We start from the raw sequence: 19,926 nt of genomic DNA on the forward strand, positions 1-19,926 counted from the left end.
AAGAGTTGCTCACCAAAACCTCACCAACTCATGATATTGTCAGACTTTGTAAATTGTTGTAAATCCAATGGGTATCAGTTGTACATCATAGTGTTTTCATTTGCACTTACCATTACTACTGAGATTGAGAATCTTTTCATGTGTTTATTCAGCATTCATATTTCGCCTTCTGTAAAGTGCCTTTACTAGTTTTTGCCCAATTTCCTATTTGGTGGTTTGTCTCTGTTTCCTATTAGATGAATGAATATATATTCCAAAAAAAAAATCCTTTGTCAAGGATTCCTTCATCCAATTTGTGCCTTTTCTTTTCATTTTTTTAATGTGACTTTGGATGGGCAGAAATTCTTAATTTTAATGTAATAGAATTTATCATTCTTATATTCTAAGGCTAGTGCTTTTTATGTCTTGTGTAAGATTATCCTTCCATACTCTGATCTCATAAATATATTCTACTATATTTCCTCCTAAAAGTTTTATATTTTTGCCTCTCACATTTAGGTTTTTAATCTAATAAGTAATTTATTTTTCTGTGTGATGTAAGTTAGAGGTCCAATTTCATATGTGTCGTTGCAATCTAGCTTTTACCCATTGATCTGCTGTGCCAGCTTTGTCATAATTCAAGTGTCCATATATGTGTATATCAGTTGGGGGGTTCTGTACTCAGTTCCATTGGTTCATTTTCTTTGTACCAAAACCGTAGTCTTAATTACTACAGCTTAAAAATAAATCTTGATAAGGCAAGTTTGCCAATTTTTTTTCCTCATGTATATCATGGCTATTTTGATGTTTTGCTCTATCATGTAAATTTTAGAATCAACTTGTTAAACTCCACACAGACACAAAAAGAGTATTTGGGGATTTTATTGAAAGTACACAGAATCAATAAATCAACTTGGGGAGAAATGAAATATTTATTATATCAAGTATTCCAATTTCTCTTTGTATGTAAGGTAACTGTAAAATCTCCATAAACAGTTTTATAATTTTCTCCATAAACATCTTTCAAATTTTATAATGTATTTATCCCTAGGTACTTTACTTTTATGCTATATAAATGGCATCTTTTTAAATTATATACTTAAATATGTATTGCTATGTAGAGATAGGCAATTAAATTTTGTATATTGGCTTTAACTCCAACAAACTTACTAAACTCTCTTATTAATTGTAGTAATTTGTGGATGCTTTGGAGTTTTTATGTGGACCCACATATTATCAGCAATTATGACAGTTTCATTTCTTCTTTCCCATTTCTGATGTTGTTTTCTTGTCTTACTTCACTGACTACAATATCCAGTACAATGTTATATAGAGTTGGTAATAGTGAATGCCTTTTTTTTTTTTTTAACATCTTTATTGGAGTATAACTGCTTTACAATGGTGTGTTAGTTTCTGCTGTATAACAAAGTGAATCAGCTATATGTGTACATATATCCCCATATCTCCTCACTCTTGTGTCTCCCTCCCACCCTCCCTATCCCACCCCTCTAGGTGGACATAAAGCACCTGGCTGATCTCCCTGTGCTATGTGGCTTTTAAATCCCTTGATCTTAAAGGAAATGTACCCTGTGTCTCACTATTAAGTATGCTATTTACTATGGATTTTATATAGATACTCTGTGGGAGGTGAAAGAAGTTTCCTTCTCTTCTTAGTTAAGGATTTTCCCACATATGGATGTTGAATTAGATAAGCATGTGTTTCCTATCCTTTAGTGTGGGCACTGTGTCTTGTCCCCTCTGATCCACAAGGAAATGAAAACTAAAGCTCAAGTTCTGGTTTCTACAAATGTCTTCAAAGACCAAGCCAGGTTCAGTGTTCCATTTCCATCTGACTTGCTATGTCCACTCAGATGTAGGCTTCCGTGAATGCCTTACTTTCCTGTTAGCCCAATGTGTTTTTTAAAAGAGATGTATTATGCCATTTGCAGCAACATGGCTGGACTTAGAGACTGTCATACTGAGTAAAGTAAGTCAGACAAAGACAAATATATGATATCGCTTATATGCAGAATCTAAAAAATATGGTACAAATGAACCTATTTACAAAACATAAATAGAGTCACAGACATAGAAAACAAACTTATGGTTACCAAGGGGGAAGGGGGGGAGAGATAAATTGGCAGATTGGGATTGACATATACACACTATTATTTATAAAAGATGACTAACAAGAACCTACTGTATAGCACAGGGAACTCTACTCAATACTCTATAATTACCTATATGGGAATAGAATCCAAAAAGAGTGGATGTGTATAGATGTATAATTGATTCACTTTACTGTACAGCAGAAACTAACATAACATTGTTAATCAACTATACACCAATAAAAATTAAATTAAAAAGAGATGACATTGTATTTCATCTAGACATTTTGGTTGTTTTTACTGATGGGTGGCTCATCCATCCCCAAACAGCATATTTAGTCCCCTGTACAAGAAATAGAACTTTGCCTTTCTTTTCTGTCAGAATAATGTCTCTCACTTCTTTCAAAGTTTTCTAGAAGTTCACCTCCTTTAGATTTTCTTTTTTATCATCCTCTTAAAATTTTAACCTTATTAAATCAAATTGTTTATGTCATTTCCCAAACCTTTACCACCCAACCTCATAACAGTTTTACACATTTTTTTTTTTTAAGATTAAGATTGGTCAATTATTTGCAACTACTCTTTTGTCATGTACTTAAGCATCTTCTTGTCTCATCTTAGAGGCTTTATTATAGTTTTAGTTCATGAAAACAAGAGATGTGTTCTTTATTCCTTCTGATCACCTCAGAACTCTGTAACTGCACATTCCAGTTGCTGAGAGCATTTTGTTTTTTCCTCAGTAAACCTGGTATGCTTTACAGTTCCACTCTTCTAACACTCGGAGAAGATATCACCAAAGAAAATATAACAATTCCTCTTAGGAACAAAGCTTTATTCCACAAAAATATCTATACAAACTGAGATGTTCCTGGCAAAACTCCACATCAGTAGGATATCTCATTCTCTCTCTCTGTCTCTCACTCTTTCTATTTTTAGTAAGAATTCCTGACCCCCCACATTGTTCAACATTTTTTTTCATAGTACTTTTCACCTTCAGATATGTTATATAGCTTTCTTATTTGTTATGATTGTGTTTTAATAACTATCTCTCAAGCCCCCTCCCCATAGAAGATAAGTCCCACGAGGGCATGGATCTAACCTGTTTGGTGCATGATGTATCTCAAACAGTGCCTGACCTAGGGGAGCTGCTCAATAAATACTTGTGAATGAATGAATGGCATATAACATTTGCATAGACAAATGGCAAAAATAAAAATACAACTTCATGATTTACTTTTCTCAAAAGTTTTAATATTTTCTTAATCAGTGCTATTTTATTTTATGCTTTCAGATATCAACATGGCAGGAGAACCCAAACCATACAGACCAAAACCTGGAAATAAGAGGCCCCTTTCTGCACTTTATAGGTAAGTAAGCAAACACTATTTTATGATATGTAGTAGTGAAAAATTCTTGCAACTTTAAAAGGCAATATAACCTATAAGGAATCAAATATTTTGAAGAGCACTTCTAACTGGCATAAAGTACAACAAAATGCTGGTGGCCAACATATAAATATATCAAGCAGCATTGGCAGCGATCTTGCCTAACCTTTTCATCTTTGCTTAAACAACCCTTCTACAAGATATTCCTCTAATAAAATCTAATAAAAATCTGTCATGACTCTACCTAACAAGTGGTGCAAAGGTTAATATTTGTTAACTTCTGCATGCCATGTACTACATATATTTTACATATGTTATTTAAATTAATTTAATTTTCACAGCAATCCTGCAATGTAGATATTGTTACTCTCATCTAATAGATCAAGAAGCTGATATGCAGTTTCTTAGAGATCTTTCCTAGGTCACACCACTGGTAAATGATTGTGCCAATACTCAAACTCATGCTTTCTGATGCCATGCCCTGAATTCTTTCCAACAGATCATTCAGCCTCTTTGTTACAAAGGACATGTTCATTTCACCTCCATTTCACCAAAAAACAAATACAATCCTTCTCTTTTCTAGAGAGACATTAACAATTCCTTTAAACTTTCCTCATATATTTGGATATGAGTCAACTTAACACTCTGGTCTTTCTCCTCTACATGCCCCAGTTTATCAGTGTGTATGCCTATAATCTCAATTCCAGGTAGACGGAGTAGACTATACTTAGCATGTTTATTGTTCTATATATACTTCTATTAGGTTACAGAAGATTCAGTTGATTTGGAGAAGACGTTAAGATTAAACTCATAGAAATTTTGGTTCCTTTAAAAATGGCCACTTAAAAAAAAAACAGTGCTCTGCCGCTAAGCCATATGTCCCACTTCATGTAGTTTTGCCATTGGTTTTTGTAATCTAAGTGCTGACTTTGCATCTCTCTCTGTTAAATTCACTTTTGTTAGACTTAGCCAATTGTTCCAGGCTATTGAGATCTCCTATCTTCCAATTTATTTGGTCCTGTCCCAGATACATAATCTTCATTCTGTCAGTGTCCACATCCAAAAAGCTAATGTAAATGCTGAGCAAGGCCCCCTTTTCCTGATGTCATTTGGATAAAGGAGAATTGAGTTATACATATCAAAATTGATTATATTCTGATATAGTATAGCAAGAAGAGTGCTCAAAAGATAGTTTGGAGCTGTTTCCTTGTCTTTGTTCTCAGAAAATTAGAAAATCTCCTTTTCAGCCACTCACAGCTTCATTTCTCGGTCTATAAAATAAAAGGGTCAGAACTAGATGAGTTCTAAGGTCCTTTTCAAGCCTAATGTCCCAGGATTCTCTAATGTATGACCATCAGCGATCTTAAAAAATACATTGGAAATATATCTTAATTGCTGTTTTCACTTTGGCTGTGTACATTTATTTAATTTTAATAAAAATTTTTATATAAAAAGGGAAAGCTACAGAACATAACAATTGTTGATAACTGGTCATAAGGCAGTATTGATGTTAAAGGTCAGAGATGAAGTCATCAACAAAAGGCAAATGATGCTTTCTATAACTTGTTTGAGGTAAAAAAGACAATGTTTAAAAAGCTGAGAAATGCAGATAATTTTTGATCAGATTGATTTTAAAATGTATGCATAGAGCTGCAGCTAATGCAGAATGTTTGAAAAGTCATAATTTCAGTGATTACCAGAAGAAGCTGTCAGTGGCTTTTATTCTCATCAAAGAGCTACCACTGTCTGTGCGATGATGTTAATTTTTGTATTTTCCCTGTTCTTGGAGTGTTTTGATTTACTTACAAGAATAGAAGCTTATGACAAGAAACAAATGTCTTTTTAACTGTTATTTCTCTATTACTAAGTTTTGCTGAATTGTGAATTCAGAAGAATTAGAAGCAGAAGTTTATTTAAATCTGATATATTGCATACAAATCACATTAGTGGGGAAATATTTATTTATCCTATTTTCATCTGTTTACACAAAAGAAGGCTGGGATGTTATGAAATTGCAAAACGATAACAGAGGGAACAAAAGAGAGTGAACGTGCAGCCTAGAAAGCCCTTTCATACACATGCTCTCATTCTTACATAAGCTTAATAATAATAATAATTTATTTGTATGTAGACAAAATGTGTTTTCATAGTCATTATTCATCTGTTCACCACAGAACTCCACAAGGTTGGTATTATGTGCCTTGCTTTATAGATGAGAAAACTAAGTTTCCAAGACAATAAAGGATTTGCCCAAAGAAAGGTAACAAGATTAGGAACTGAACACTGGTTTTCAGCTTTCAACTCTAAAGATCTTGCCACTTGATCACAACTCCCCATATTTACTGCTACCATCTAAACAATGCAGATTCTAAAAAGCAGAGATCCTGCCCACCAAAACCAATAATCAATTATGTTTCTGTCCAGGATTATCATGCCAGCCAGTGGCAAAAGAGAGCCTGCACACTGTACATAGTATAAGAACAAAAGTTGCCACCAATCTGTGTGATCATAGGGCACAGGTTTTGAGCTTCAAGTTCTTTATCTAACATAATAGTTGTATACTTTTTCTTGATACTGTAAAATGGAATAATTGAGATGAAAGCACTTAGCTCATTGTGGGGAATATAGTAGCAGCTTGAAAAGGTGGTTTCTGCTTTCCTCTTTTTTACATCTTTGGGTCTGTTTCCTTATCTGTAAAATGAAAGAGCTGGAACAATTTCATTTGTTCATTCATTCATTCTTTCATACAAGACATATTCATTGTGAGTCTACTATGGTCTAAACACTAAGGTGGCTGTTCTTCTAGATAAATGGCACAGAAAATGCCAAGGCTGAAGGGCAAGGAGAGAGCATAATAAAATAAAAGTAAACTATTTTTATGGTTATAGGTAACCTCTGATCTACCTTGTGCCCTAAACTACTATGTCTCTATATCTATTTACTCTATTAGGGATATCAGTGATCTGCTATCAGACTTTCTTCTTCATTTATGTCTATTTTACCTGCATCATCAACCACAAAGTAGTATTTACATAGAATATTCACTGAGGCATTGCTTTGATTTGTTACTTCTTTTAACAGGATTTTCAGTTTAGCCAAACAACCTTCCCTAAGATTTTGTCACGTGCTAAGTTAACATGGTACACATAGAAGACACAATTTTTTAAAAACTGAGTAAAGCTTCAATATATTAATATCTTATACATGAGTTAGATATACATATAAATAAGGAACATAAATGAAGTATGCATACATTTCTATAAGGAAATAAATGAGAGAGTTATAGATTCTGCCTGGTGGACAGGGAGTGAAAAGTCTGGATGCCTCTAGAGCCAACTTCTGAACAAGCAGGCATTCACTCTGCAGCCAAAGGGGAAGAAGGGCATGCCAGCCAGAGAACATTTTCAGGAACACAGACACAGAGATGAAGATGAGCATCTCATGGTGAGAGCTAGGATAGAGCACTTGGACCACCATGTTATGGTGGCTCAGGCTGTCAGCATCCTTATCTGGCTGCTTATCAGACTAAGGACATTTGGCTTTTATTCTGCAGGCAACAGGAATCCATTTGGATATGATGAGTGACTGGAAATGGGGTATAAGTGAGAGTCACAGATATGTCCAAGGTTTCTAGGGGAATGCTCACATGATTCTGCCAAATAAATAGGAAAGGCATGATGAGCAGCAGCAGGGTCAGGTTTGGGGTTGGCGGAAGGAAGTAAAAAGAAATTATTGCAGTCTTGCCCATGAATCCATAGAGACAGACAATTCATTAAAATAGCACTTATAATAAAAATATCTCTTATTAGAGGCTATTTGTAAATGACACATAATTAATCATTTGTGAACATTCCATAAATATTGGACCTAGTCCTAATGGTGAATAGCAAATCCATTCTCTAGAAAGAATATTGTAACTTTTCATAAATTGCTGCTTCAAATGTGCTATGTACATTACACAGTGTCTATGGTGCTGTGAAATAAAGTGAGTTTCCTAGCATTCCAATGAATGCTAAACAATTGTTAAATAAGAATAACTGTATGATGGTTTTGCTTCTGCTTGCAAAGGAGACAGACCTTTCCTCTCTGATGTGAATAAAGCTGACAACCAGGGCACACAGATATTATTTATCAGAGCTGAACAGCACAGGTTTTAACACCAAGAGGAAGCCCTCTGGGTCACAGGGGGCACAGCTCAGTGAGACACATAAAACATCAAGTTTCATCCCACTCATTTCATGGATATTACTAGATATTATTCCCAAACATGGTTTTATTGCTGTATACAGTTGTTTTTCATAGCAACCTTCTCACCTCACAGAGATGACCATGGGAATCAGGATTGCCAATGCAAGTACCTTTAAGACTCCTTAAGATTGTCACAAGGTAACCTATAGTATTACAGCTTTAAGATCACCACAATTAGAGGTGATAGCCATGAATGCGGGTTACATTATACGAATGTCAATGATCAAAAAACTTTCAGAGTGTGAGCCAAGTAAGGTGACTCTACAGCAAAATATCTCCGGTAATTTGTTTACCACTTGACCTACATGAGTTCTATTTTCATCATTCATGGTAACTCTGGCACATCATGGGAAAGGGGGACCCTCAGGTGACCCACAGTGTCTCATAGAACCTTGACAATAGAAATGAAAGCAATAGAAGCTAATTTCAGCTAATGCTAAATACCAAACATCATTATGGAGGAAAAATGGCCGGGACATCTCCACTGCATTAACTTGCTCTGTTTGCTGAGAAAGTTTACCAATTAGCTATTGATTATTATTATTTTATTTACGTCTTCTTTTATAATGTCAAGGATAAAACACCTTCACTTTCAGAAGTGTAATCCTTCCGGTGTCAGTGCCTCCCTTTGCACCGGTAAAGGCATCCATTTCACCTGCCTAGTCAAGTGAGCTCACTCAGGAAGCCATCTAGGAATGGTCTCTGTGGTTTTTAAATGGACTGTGAGGAGGACAGGGAAATGTACTCCTACCCCCTGCACTAATGCATCCTGTCCTGAAATGTATACAAGCCCAGCACTGACATGCCTACAAGGTTCAACTTAAAATTCAGTTGTTGCTGGGTCTGTGTAGCAACTGCGATCTCTTTTTTGCTCCTGATCCAATCTTTCCTGGGCAACGAACTTACTGTCATGAAAAGTGTAGTTGCCAATATCCACAAGAGAAAATACACACAAAACAGTGTTTACTTCTAAAACTCAAAGCTGAACATACATATATCTGGGTAACTGATGGTGTCTTCTCTTTAATTCACACTTCCCAAGCAAACATAAAATGCTGCTGAAGCAGAAAAGGTTCCAAACATTCACTTTGTGGATGCTTCAATATTGTGCATATGATTGATGAAGAGAGGGTTAAGTGGCCTGGATCTTAAAACTGGCAAAGCTTCACCAGTGGTTCGAATTGGATCTCCTATTCCTTAGCTTTTCCAGCTGCATAAAGGAAGAAGAAAAGTTTCCTGAAAGATGATATGTGTTTAAGGAGCCTGGAACTCTTACAGATGTTTTCCATGTTTTAGTTATTCTCATTATTATGATGATTCAAAGAAAAGGTCTATAATAAAGTATTCTAAGAAGTTACTTAAAATGAGCTGTGAGCTATGATAATGTTGCTAAAATTTGCACAGTTAACTAAACAGGTTAATGTTTCTTATAACTGCCTAAAGAGGAGACTTAAAAAAAAAAAAAAGATTACACTTACTTATAGTATATACCTCGTATTTCAATACTAAGTGAATGTAATTTATAAACCTTTTAATGTGAAATGTGTAAAAGAAATGCTGACACAATACCCATTAAAATAGTTCTGCTGCAGGCAATTCTCTGCTAGGTTAAAGGATGACCTATTTGCAGTCTTCTGTTATGTTTTTAATGCATAAATATCCATGAATATTTTCTTGCATATAGAAAGAATATGGTACTGGTATAAGGAGACTGGATGGTACAGTCCTTGATGCAGAGAATTCATCTTTAAGGCTTTTTGAAACATTACAGTTCTATTTGTTTGATTTGAGGCAATTTATGATAAAATCAAAGGAAGCAAAACGATACAACAAATTTTAAGAAGAGGTAAGAGCCAAGAACAAGATATGAGTTAGGAGTGGGGTGGGTGGGTAGGATCAGGCAAATTATACTTAGAAAATGTATGTAATAATAAGGTATTAAAATTGGGCATCAAACTTATCCATGAGATTCCTAACAGTCAGTGCAAAAAGAGGGTACGTGATAATTTACGTAATCATCTATTAAAAGAGAGTACTCCCATCTGTGATGAGAAACTATTTTTTCCCTAATTCTCTCTTCTGAGAGAATTATTAATCGCACATGAAATCATCTAAACATCATAGTAGATACCACCCTCAGTAGCAGTTATACAATACACACACGTGCACACACACACACACACAATATTTTTAAACTAATGGGAGTTTTATTATGAAGTCTCTCAGCAAAAGCCAAGGATAAACTGAAGTAGAACAAGCCACACAGTCTTTCTTTCTGCTTCTCCCAAAGCAATTTACCATCCTGGGACAAACTGCATGAAACTCAGAAAGAGTGATGTCCCAAGATGGCTAGATCTGTAGAGCAGCCTCGGCTCAAATCACCCACATAGCTGCATGCTGGGAGAAGAGGGCTGAGCCCTTGGTTTTCTTGTCTACCCAGCCCCAGAGACTGGAAGAAAAAAGACCATGCTTAGATGTTTATGACCTTTCACACAGGGGTCTCTTGACCTGTTACTTAATATTCTTCCTCTGTAATTGGGAGAAATGGAAAAGGAATGATAAACCTAGCATGGGAGAGAAAGCACTGAAATTTCACCCCATCCTCACAGTTGGCAGGTGTAGATTAAGACACACAACTCTTTTCTTCTAGCTGGTAGTTTTACTGTACTTTAGAAGCTCCTGCCTGTCATGAAATAGTTGCTTTCTTTCATTTGTGAAAATGGGGTTTTCTGTTGAATCAAAACCTCCTCATCAAGAGGACTCAGGTGTTATTGTCTTTGTGTTATATATTCCCTGTATCTCACTCTGTGTTTTTCATGCTTTCATGATGGGGTGTTAGAGTTAGAGCACTGACAGTAACACTGCTGGTCCCCACCAGAGCATAGGAGGATGGTGAGAATCTCTCATGGCTGGGTCACTGGGGAAGTGCTCCCTGCCTGGGAGGAAGGTGCTTTCTGGATTTTACCTTCCAAAAGACATCTTGCTTGGTCACAAGATGGAGTGTCTTCACTATCAGGGCTGATTTCATATGTTTTCATTCTTTTATTTTTTTGATCATTACAGTAACCTATTATTTTAGGATAGCCCTTGGTAGAGAATTTAAGGTCCTGAGCTTCTAATCTAAGTTGTTTGTGTTTATTTTTGAAGAGTTAGTTTATTCCTCTTTTGCCCAAAAGGGCTCATATCATTTCCATCTTCTCAATCTATACATAAATTAAAAATTCCAGGATATGTTGCCCATTCCACAAGATTACATGGAAGGGAGCATGAAAAAAAAATTGAAATGCGTCTAAAGTCCTATTTTTTAAACAAATCAAATTAAAGCCTAAAAAATTTTTACTGTGGGAGTGGTACCCTCTCTTTACACTGTTTTTAATATAATTAAAAACAAAATCTTCTCCAAACCCAGAAATCCTCTGCACAAAATTAGTAGAGAAAGAAAGCACTTATTATTGAATAAGCATTAATCCAGAATGCCATACACATCACAGGTAATCCACTAAGAGATTACAAAAACAGAAAGAAATCTCACTCTTTTATATCCTGAAACAGCTATAACCCATTTCATACATGTTCTCAGGATGTACCATAACTATTTCTCAAGTAAGAGGCCTGACAGCACCATTCATCATGCATAGTTCATTGTAATTCCACCAGGTAATTAGGGTGACCATCTGTGTTAACCAATTGGTAGTTGGATTTATCCGGAGGAAAATTAACCTTCTCATATCTTTGTGACAGGTAGTAGTTTCACACCTTGGAACACCTAAATTAGGCTCCTACCTTCCCACAGAAATGGGGAGATAGGCGTGCTATCTCCCTTGATACTTAAATTTCAAAGAGATGGCTCCTGGGTCCTAGAGAATAGACACGTCTAGGTCATAAAGCCCTATCTAATCTTCAAAATAATTTATATACATTTCAAAGAAAGAAGAAAGTCCTTACAATGACAAGTTTTCTAAAGTAAATGCTCAAAAGGAGGGGAGGGAAATCTCTTCCCTTATTTTCAAGAGGAAGTATTAAGTTTTAACTTCTTAGGTTTTTGTCTCAATTTTTTAAAGTACAATTGAGAGTGATAATTAAGGACTGGCTTGTGTTAGACTGATGGAAAGCTCCTTTTATTACACTCCTGCCCCAGAGGTTAACCTTTGTACTGCCCCACTGACTGCTCCTCTGAAGCACCAGGGCTTCTGTAACATTCGCATCACACATAGGAGGATGCTTTATGACCAGTCTGACTGCTTATTTTCTAACAACTGGAAAAAAAGTAAGAAGAAAAGTGCCATGATGTAGAGGAATGTCTGAGCCCATACAAAATGAGGAGAGGAGAGGATAAAATGAATATGTATAATATAGATGGATGTGATTGGATTAGTGAGAAATTAAATAGCTCTTTTTCCTCTATCATATTGTCTCACCTTTGCAATGTCATTGTTTTTTTAAACCACATATGGCTATTTTATAAAATTAACTAATTTTACCATCTTTATAAAAAAGTATCTTATAAAAAAATACTTTATAAAAAAGTATTTTCCCCTGGTCAATTAAAGTTTGAAAATATCACAAATTGTAAGGTAATAGAAAATGTTGATTTATAGAAAGATTTATTCTGAAGTTTTAATTATAAGCAGGTTCTGCACAATAAAAAAGTGAAGTTTATAAGTTTGTTATAAACTTTGGTTGGCTTTAAATATATTAATTAGAAAATAGTCCACAATTTTCTTGTAAAAATTACATAAAACTTTTGATGCCTTTGCAAGAATAATTCTTCTGACTGAGTTAAGTACTAAAAAACAAATGCTTCCTTTTTTGATATCTAGACAGATGAGGGCAAAAAAGGCAACATAGTCTCACCAGATTATCAGTCAGCTGTGTATGATAAATTCTTTGAACAAAAATTCATCTTTTTGGAAATTAATTGACTCTATTAAACTTTCAAAATTCCTTTCTAGTGGAATGATGACATGATTGATAATTCATCCTATTGGTACTGTTAAATATCAGAATAGAGCACTGGGGGATATCCTTCCAAATTGAAGTATTGAAATGTATTTCATGTATGTTTATTCTGTGCTGGAATCAAAGGACAAGGAGCTTGTTCTGAGTTAAGAACATTACATTGCAAATGAAACTGAGTTGCTGTATAGTTTGCACTTTAGTATTTGTTTGAAGTATCTTCTCTCCAGCAAAATCTCCACTTACGTTTCAGAATTACTCAGTCTGAAAAGATATTAGTGGTCATGAGAAGGTGCACTGAATTGGAAGTTTGGAAACCTGCAACCACGTCCTGTGTCTGCTACTACCTGCCCATGCCACCTATGTAATTATAAGCAATCTAACCTCTTTTAAGCCCAGTTTTCTCATAATAACATGAAGGAATTTTTAAATCATTTCTTATTTTATTCCCATTTCTAACATTCTCGGATCTTGCTATTTACTTTCTAATCCAGAGAGTAAAGTAAGGCATAGGTGCTTCATTATCAAGTTTATGTCTTTATTCCTTCAAACGCTATCCAGTATCTTAAAATATTCATATCTTTTGACTAAGTAATTCGATTTCTGGAAGTATGTCTAAGTAAATAATCCCAAATATTGAAAAATGTAAAAAAAAAAGAAATTATTCCCAGATGTTCTTTGCAGTTTTATTTATAATATTGAGTAATCTGATTCGACCAAAATATTATGCAGTAATGGATATGACACATCCAGTAGATGGAATGTTCACAAGGTATTCAAGTTACAAGAGAAAAGATTTAAGATATGAGTAGAAAAATAAAGCAAAATTATATACACAGCACATATAATAGCATCTAATTACATAAACAGTATGTATTATAGAAACAGAAAAACAAAACTACGTACAAATGAAACAAATATATGCAGAGAAAAAAATAGAGGTCAATATATTAGCTGTAATTGTCTTTGGACAGTGAGGATATGGATAATATTTTTATTGCAACTTTAGTACCTAATGCAAATTTTCTTTAATGAGAATTTTCTAACCAAAAAGAGAGAGAAACAGATTTTAAAAGCAGATTTTACCAGTGGTAGATGATAAACACAAAAGCACTCACGCAGGCAAGAATGAGGAATTTTGTGTTCAGTGTTGTGTAAAACCAGTTAAACAGATACAGCCCTTCATCTTTAGAACTAGACTCTTAGTCATCATGGTTATTAAAATGTTAATTTTCTAAAAGGGCAACTTCATTAACATTTGTTTTACAGTTCAACTCAGGCCAACAGCCCTACATGGAGAAGTGGTCCCTGCCAGGGCTAACTGCAGGATTAGGAGTGCACAGTGCAGAGAGGAGTGGAAGGAGCAGGGTGCAGGGGGGAGAGCAGCTGAAGTCATCTGATCTTCAAAAACAAAAAAGTCAAACTTTATGAGCCCTTAAAGTGGTGCAATAAAATAACTAATCATGAATGCATGGGGATGGCAGTTCTTCTGACTACAGATTAGTGAGCCAGTAGTAAGACAATGGTGCTTGCCTGACAATAACTGTCCCCTTGTACTTAAAGCTGTATTTCAGCCACTTTGCTGCTGCTGCTGCTTTAAAAGGGCATAGTGTAGTGAGCTACAAATAGTAACAGAATAGTTTTGAATAAAGCGCAGATTATAGCCTCAGTGTGCAGTGTGTAGTATATGACAGAAAGAGAAGGCAGAGGTTTTGTGTTCCTGACTCTTAACAGAGAGAATCTATCATTGCAGGACAGCTAGTCATAATGAGTCTGGGTACAGTAAATGTATCAGGATGTACTTTTAAGAAAATGATACACCAACCAATAGCTAAGTTTGAAAAGGAAGCAGAGGATGACCCACAAAATACAGATAATCATGTGTGAAATAGCATTTTGAGTTGGATTGCCTAGCAACTGTTACAGGCACCTTAAGTGCTATTCTTACTAACATTATCCACAACATCAGGGTGAAGGCATTATTATGATATTGTGACAATTCTAGAAGAACTTAAGTAGAACTGTAACTTCTAATTGCTTGATTTGCTGAAGACTTTGTTTTTCTCATTTTTTTTTACTCTTTATTATGTACACTCAATATAGCACATCCCATGTTTAGAAGGTTGAGAAAAGAAATATTATATGATTAGTATTTGAAAATACAAACTAAATTGAGTGTAAAAATGTTGAAATATGTGGCATGAAAAAAACCCATAAAGATACTGTGAAAGAAATAAGTAATACCAGGCATCCATTTTAACTGAAAAATCAAACATAGATTTTTGTAATATAATGCTGAAGAAATAAAAAGCAAGAAAAAATAGCTTTGTGTATAGATGAGAATAATGTGGGAAGGCAGTTATCAGACAGATATTGTATACTCAGTCTGGCCAGAGAGAGTTGTCATCCAGTGGCCAAGTTATGAGTATTGGGCATAGACCCAGATCCAGAACAAAGCTCCAGTCCTGGAATATTGACTGAAAAAGTCTGGGAAGGCAACTGCACAACCCAGTCAGCTGGTCTCCATGATGGATCTTGAGATAGCACCACTAGAATTTATTAGGAGCCAAGAGAGAAAACAAATGTTAGCCACAACTCAAAATGATAGAGACAGAGACAGAGAGAGAGAGAGAGTCAGAGAGAGATGAAAGACAAAATAAGAATTTCACATGGGGTCAGCCCTAAGAGTATATGGTAGAATGATGGAGACCTGGAGAAGAATTTCTGATCCCAGCAATTTTGAATGGACCACAAAATCTCAAGCCTCGAAGAATGACTTATCTCTAAGCCTCTATAAACAGAGCTGGTTCAGGGATTGACCAAATTCAGCCTATATTAGAGACACTTAGTGGGTTTAATGGAGGAGAAGAAAACACAGATTCACTGATACAATCATTCATCAAGTAATTAACAAAACACCTACTGGAGTTTGTTCTGGGAACTGAGAATATATCAGCTAACCAAATGTGTAAGAATCCCTGACCTGGACTTCAAGTGTGGGGTAAGTGATAATAAACAAAAATAAACAATGAAATTAACCATAAGTTAGAAGGTAGGTGTTAAAGAAAATGTAAAGCAAGGAAAGAGGTATAAAGGAGTGGGAAGGGGATAAGTGTTGCAATTTGCAATAGGGTGGTCCATGAAGACCTAGCTGAGAAGGTAACATTTGAGCAAAGATTTGAAGGAGGTGATAAGTAGGTAAGGTTTTACCTGGGAGAAAAGTGTCCTGTGCAGAGCAACTAGCAGCACGAAGGCCCTAAAGCAAAAACTTACCCATGTGGTTAAGAAAAAGCAAGGAGGCCAATTTTCCCCAAGCAAATGGTAGAGATTTAATGGGGGCACCAAGTCATGTAAAGCCTTGTAGACCATTGCAGTTCTTTGGCTTTTACTCTGAGTGAAAAGGAGGGTCTTTGGAAGGTTTTAAGCAAAGGAGTACCATGACAGGACCTAAATTTTAAAGGGTCACTTTAGCTTTATGTTGAGAACAGGTTATAAAAGAATGAGGGAGGAACATGGGAAAACAGGCAGGAGATTTTGGTGACTCAGATGAAGTGGTAGCATCTGAGATGAAAACAATGGTTATGTTATGGATATATTTTGAAAGAGAGCCAACAGACTTACTGACAGATTGAATGTGGACTGTAAGAGAAAGTACAGAGTCAAGGATATTATTTTCCACTGCTACGTAAAATTTACTGGCTTAAAAAATGTATTATTTGTCATATCCAGCAATCTGAGCTGAGTTTAGTTTAGTGGTTCTGTTCTGTGTGGGGTCCAAGATGGCTTCTACACTTACATATCTGGTACCTCAGCTGGGGCTAGCTAGAACAGCTGTGGTGGCTGAGCATCTTTCTCCACATGGTTTTGCCCTGCAGTAAGCTTAGACTTTATCACAGCACAGTGGGCTCAGATTAGTCAGAATTTCACATAGTGACTTAGTTCAAGAAGGAAGAAGATGTTGCCTATCTTTGTAAAATCTGGGTTGGAAATTGTATAATGTCACATCTGTCACATATTCTATTCGTCAAAGCAAGTCACAAGGCCAGTCCATATGTAAGATAAGGAGCATAGACTTCACCTCTTGATGGGTGGAGAGAAGGAACTGATGATGGCCAGACTGTCTACCATAGATGTCTCCAAGGATTTTGGACTGAGCATCTGGACATATGAAGTTGCAATTAAGTGAGCCAAGGAATACTCACAGCAGAAGTTACAGTAGGCCAAGGTAAGTGGTAGAGATTAGAAGTGTAGCTTTTGGACATACTAAAGTTGAGATATCTATTAGGCATCCAAGTGAAGATGTAAAGTAGACAGATGAATACCCAATCGGGAGTTCAGTGCGAGGTCTGGACTGCGTGTCCACATCTGTGAGTCATCAGTATGTAGATGGTACTCAAAGCCAAGAGACTGGATGAGAGCAAACACCAAAGGAATAACTAAAGATCAAAAAGAGAAGAATTCCAAGAAGTGGGCTCTGGAACACACTAATATTTGAAGTCAGGAACTAGCAAAGGAGACTCAAAAGAAACAACTAGTGAGATTGTTACACTAAGTGATATAAAACCCAGAGGAGAAAATATTTTTGGGAAGAAAAAATCAACTGGGTCAGCCATTCAAAGGTCATGTTAAACTAATAATTCACCAGTGGACTCAGCATTGTGGAAACCATTGCACTCTTTAACAAAACTGTATCCATCAGGTTTGGGGTCATGGCTAGATCCTGCACAGTTAACTCAGGGAGCTGCCCAGGAGAGTCTGGGACCTGGAATTATAAAACCATGCTCTTGTAAGACAGCCATAGCTGTAGAGTTAGAGGGACACTATCATGAATCCCTGCCCTAAAACACAGCCTAGCCAGTCAGGTGGAACTTTCAACACAATCCAGGAGGACATAATGTTGAGTAGCCCAGGTAGACAATTTGCATCACACAATTTTGTCAGCATGTGGCCGTGGGCGTCATTAAATTCTGATATTAAGAGCCAGAATTTTTTCTAAACCAGAAGGATGGAGAACTGTGTCTGAGAGGGCCCGAGGTTACCAAGATAGGAACTCAGGCAGGAGATTATCTGCCAGACAAGTTTGTCACTGGGAAGAGCAGAAACACAGTTAAGTAACACATGCAAACATGAGTTATTGTTTCCAAGCCTGTATCAGACATTAGCTACAACTTAAGCTAAATGAACTTCAAGTGTTTGACTAAGACAGGGCAGAGGAGAGAGATGAGGTTGCACCTGGGACCAAAGCGGGTGTGAGAATGTGGGGCACAGGTGAACAGTGGGGACTGGAGGGAGGCGGGGTGGTGGGCAGGGGAGGCAGGTGAGGACAAAAGTCGACTGCTCATCTCAACCTACTGGGGCAGCCCCACAAATACATGTGTTATGTCATTTAGCACCATTCACACTCTGAACAACTTATTGTGACTGGCAATCAAAAGACCGCCCAGAAAAGTATTGGCTCTGATAGCTTCATTTAAAATGGAGGAAAAAAGATAAATGACATTAGAATTCTGCAAAGAGCAGGGCTGAGGATTGAGATGGGAAGCTGGATAACTCTGTGACTGATTACCGGCCTCCCTCGACTGTGCTCTTGGCAGATGCACAGTTTCTCTGTAAGATTTAACAGCTATTAGCAAGTAACTAAAGAAGACAATTGAAAGAGACAGCTGAGCAGCCACTTGCTAGTTTTTCTTAAATTTACGTCCCTTCACTACATAGGGTTGGAACTGAGATGAGCAAATCTTCCAACGTGAAAATAATTGTGTTTGAAAGTATCTCTTTTCAGAAAATCATTTTTCTTATTTTAATAGAAACATCCAGAGTTGTGTGCATTCCCCTGCAATGTGAGGTATGATGAGGTTGACTGTGGAATCATAACAGAGCAGGGCTGACACTCTACTCTGCCTTGGCCAAAAAGCTATCATCCCTAACCCTAGCTCCACTCCCAGTTGGAGAAAGAGTTTCAAGGCTCCCAGGGGAATCTGCCGATGGTTAATGATCTTTCTTACCAGGAGATTCCTCTTTATTCTTCACCTTCATTCCTCTTGCCATGGATCAAGCCTCCCGGTAAAGTTATGAAAGAACATTACGACTGTCCAAGGGAGATGAGCCCTGCAGCCTCAATTTCCAAGGGGGCAAAAGTCATAACTGTGAGTGTCAAAACTGCCACTGAGATTCTTCGTTGATACCACAGCCATCCATTAACTTGTTCCTGGAGTCAGCAGCGCAGATGGTGGTAACCGCAAATAGAATGTACCAAGGGGCTTGATGAGAGCCCTAAGCAGAGATTTCAATTGAGCATGAAAGCCCTTGAAAAAGGTATCACAGGAAATAAAGGGAAAAGCTTTTTTTTTTTTTACTCCAGAGTAATGGAATCCATTGTAGCAAATTCCACCACAGGAGCTGGCTCTCTACAGCTTTGAGGTGAATTTTACGTCCTCTAATGACCAAAAAATAACATATAGGAAAATGGTAAAGATACACTATCATATGAAGAACTGAAAGTCTTAATCAGACTGCCTGATTTATCATCCTGCTCTATGACTTTCTAGGTTAATAGATCTTGGGGAAATTACTCGATCCCTCTCCGACTCTGTTTCCTATGTATAAACTATATGATAATGGTACCAACTTCACAGGGAGATTATGAGGATTAAATGTATTAAAATGCTGAAATAGTGTGTCAGATTCAGAATATTGGCTATTATTACATATGTGACATTAGGTATACATTATTATTTGTACACATTTGTATATGTCTAGAAATCTAGGTTTCACTGCAGACTTTATACCTCTTTATTCCTTTTGTAAGTTTGAGCAAATTTCTGTGCCTTCTATTAGTGCAAAGTTGGTAAATACATATTTGGACACCATTCTTCTTTCTCTTCCTATTTCTATCGCAGACATAGGTTAATTACAGCACTGTTACACCCTGAGACCTAAATATGTCTTAGAATTCTTGTCAACATGTTGTTCCCAGCAGCCACCATCAATTAGTCCACATTGACATGACAATTAAAGCTTATCTGACCTCTCAGATTTAGGGCATACAAGCTTTTAAGGAAACGATAGTTTCCATTCTTAGCCACCCCAGAGTATCCCATTGCAGTCTCATCCCGGAGCTCTGCTTTGCCACAAATTTCTCAGTGTGGTTGACAGGACACAGCAAAAGGCTACACATGGGATAATCCTTGAGCCGCTATTCTAACATTACACCATTGTAGGTAGCCACCCCTGGAAAAACACCATGGTTG

General features: G+C 36.5%; 1 protein-coding gene across 13 annotated transcripts in view; it reads left to right on the forward strand.

The window, feature by feature from the left end:
- The window catches only part of RALYL (RALY RNA binding protein like), an 881,748-nt gene that overhangs the window by 657,637 nt on the left and 204,185 nt on the right, over window positions 1-19,926 (forward strand). For all 13 annotated transcript variants that reach the window (XM_082434029.1, XM_082434030.1, XM_082434024.1 and 10 more), the window contains one exon: window positions 3,379-3,454. In XM_082434029.1, the coding sequence (XP_082290155.1) occupies window positions 3,379-3,454 (76 nt within the window). The remainder of the gene's footprint in view (window positions 1-3,378; window positions 3,455-19,926) is intronic.

The sequence above is a fragment of the Balaenoptera physalus genome (assembly GCF_965194825.1).
Source record: "Balaenoptera physalus genome assembly, chromosome: 17".
Classification (NCBI taxonomy): Eukaryota; Metazoa; Chordata; class Mammalia; order Artiodactyla; family Balaenopteridae; genus Balaenoptera; species Balaenoptera physalus.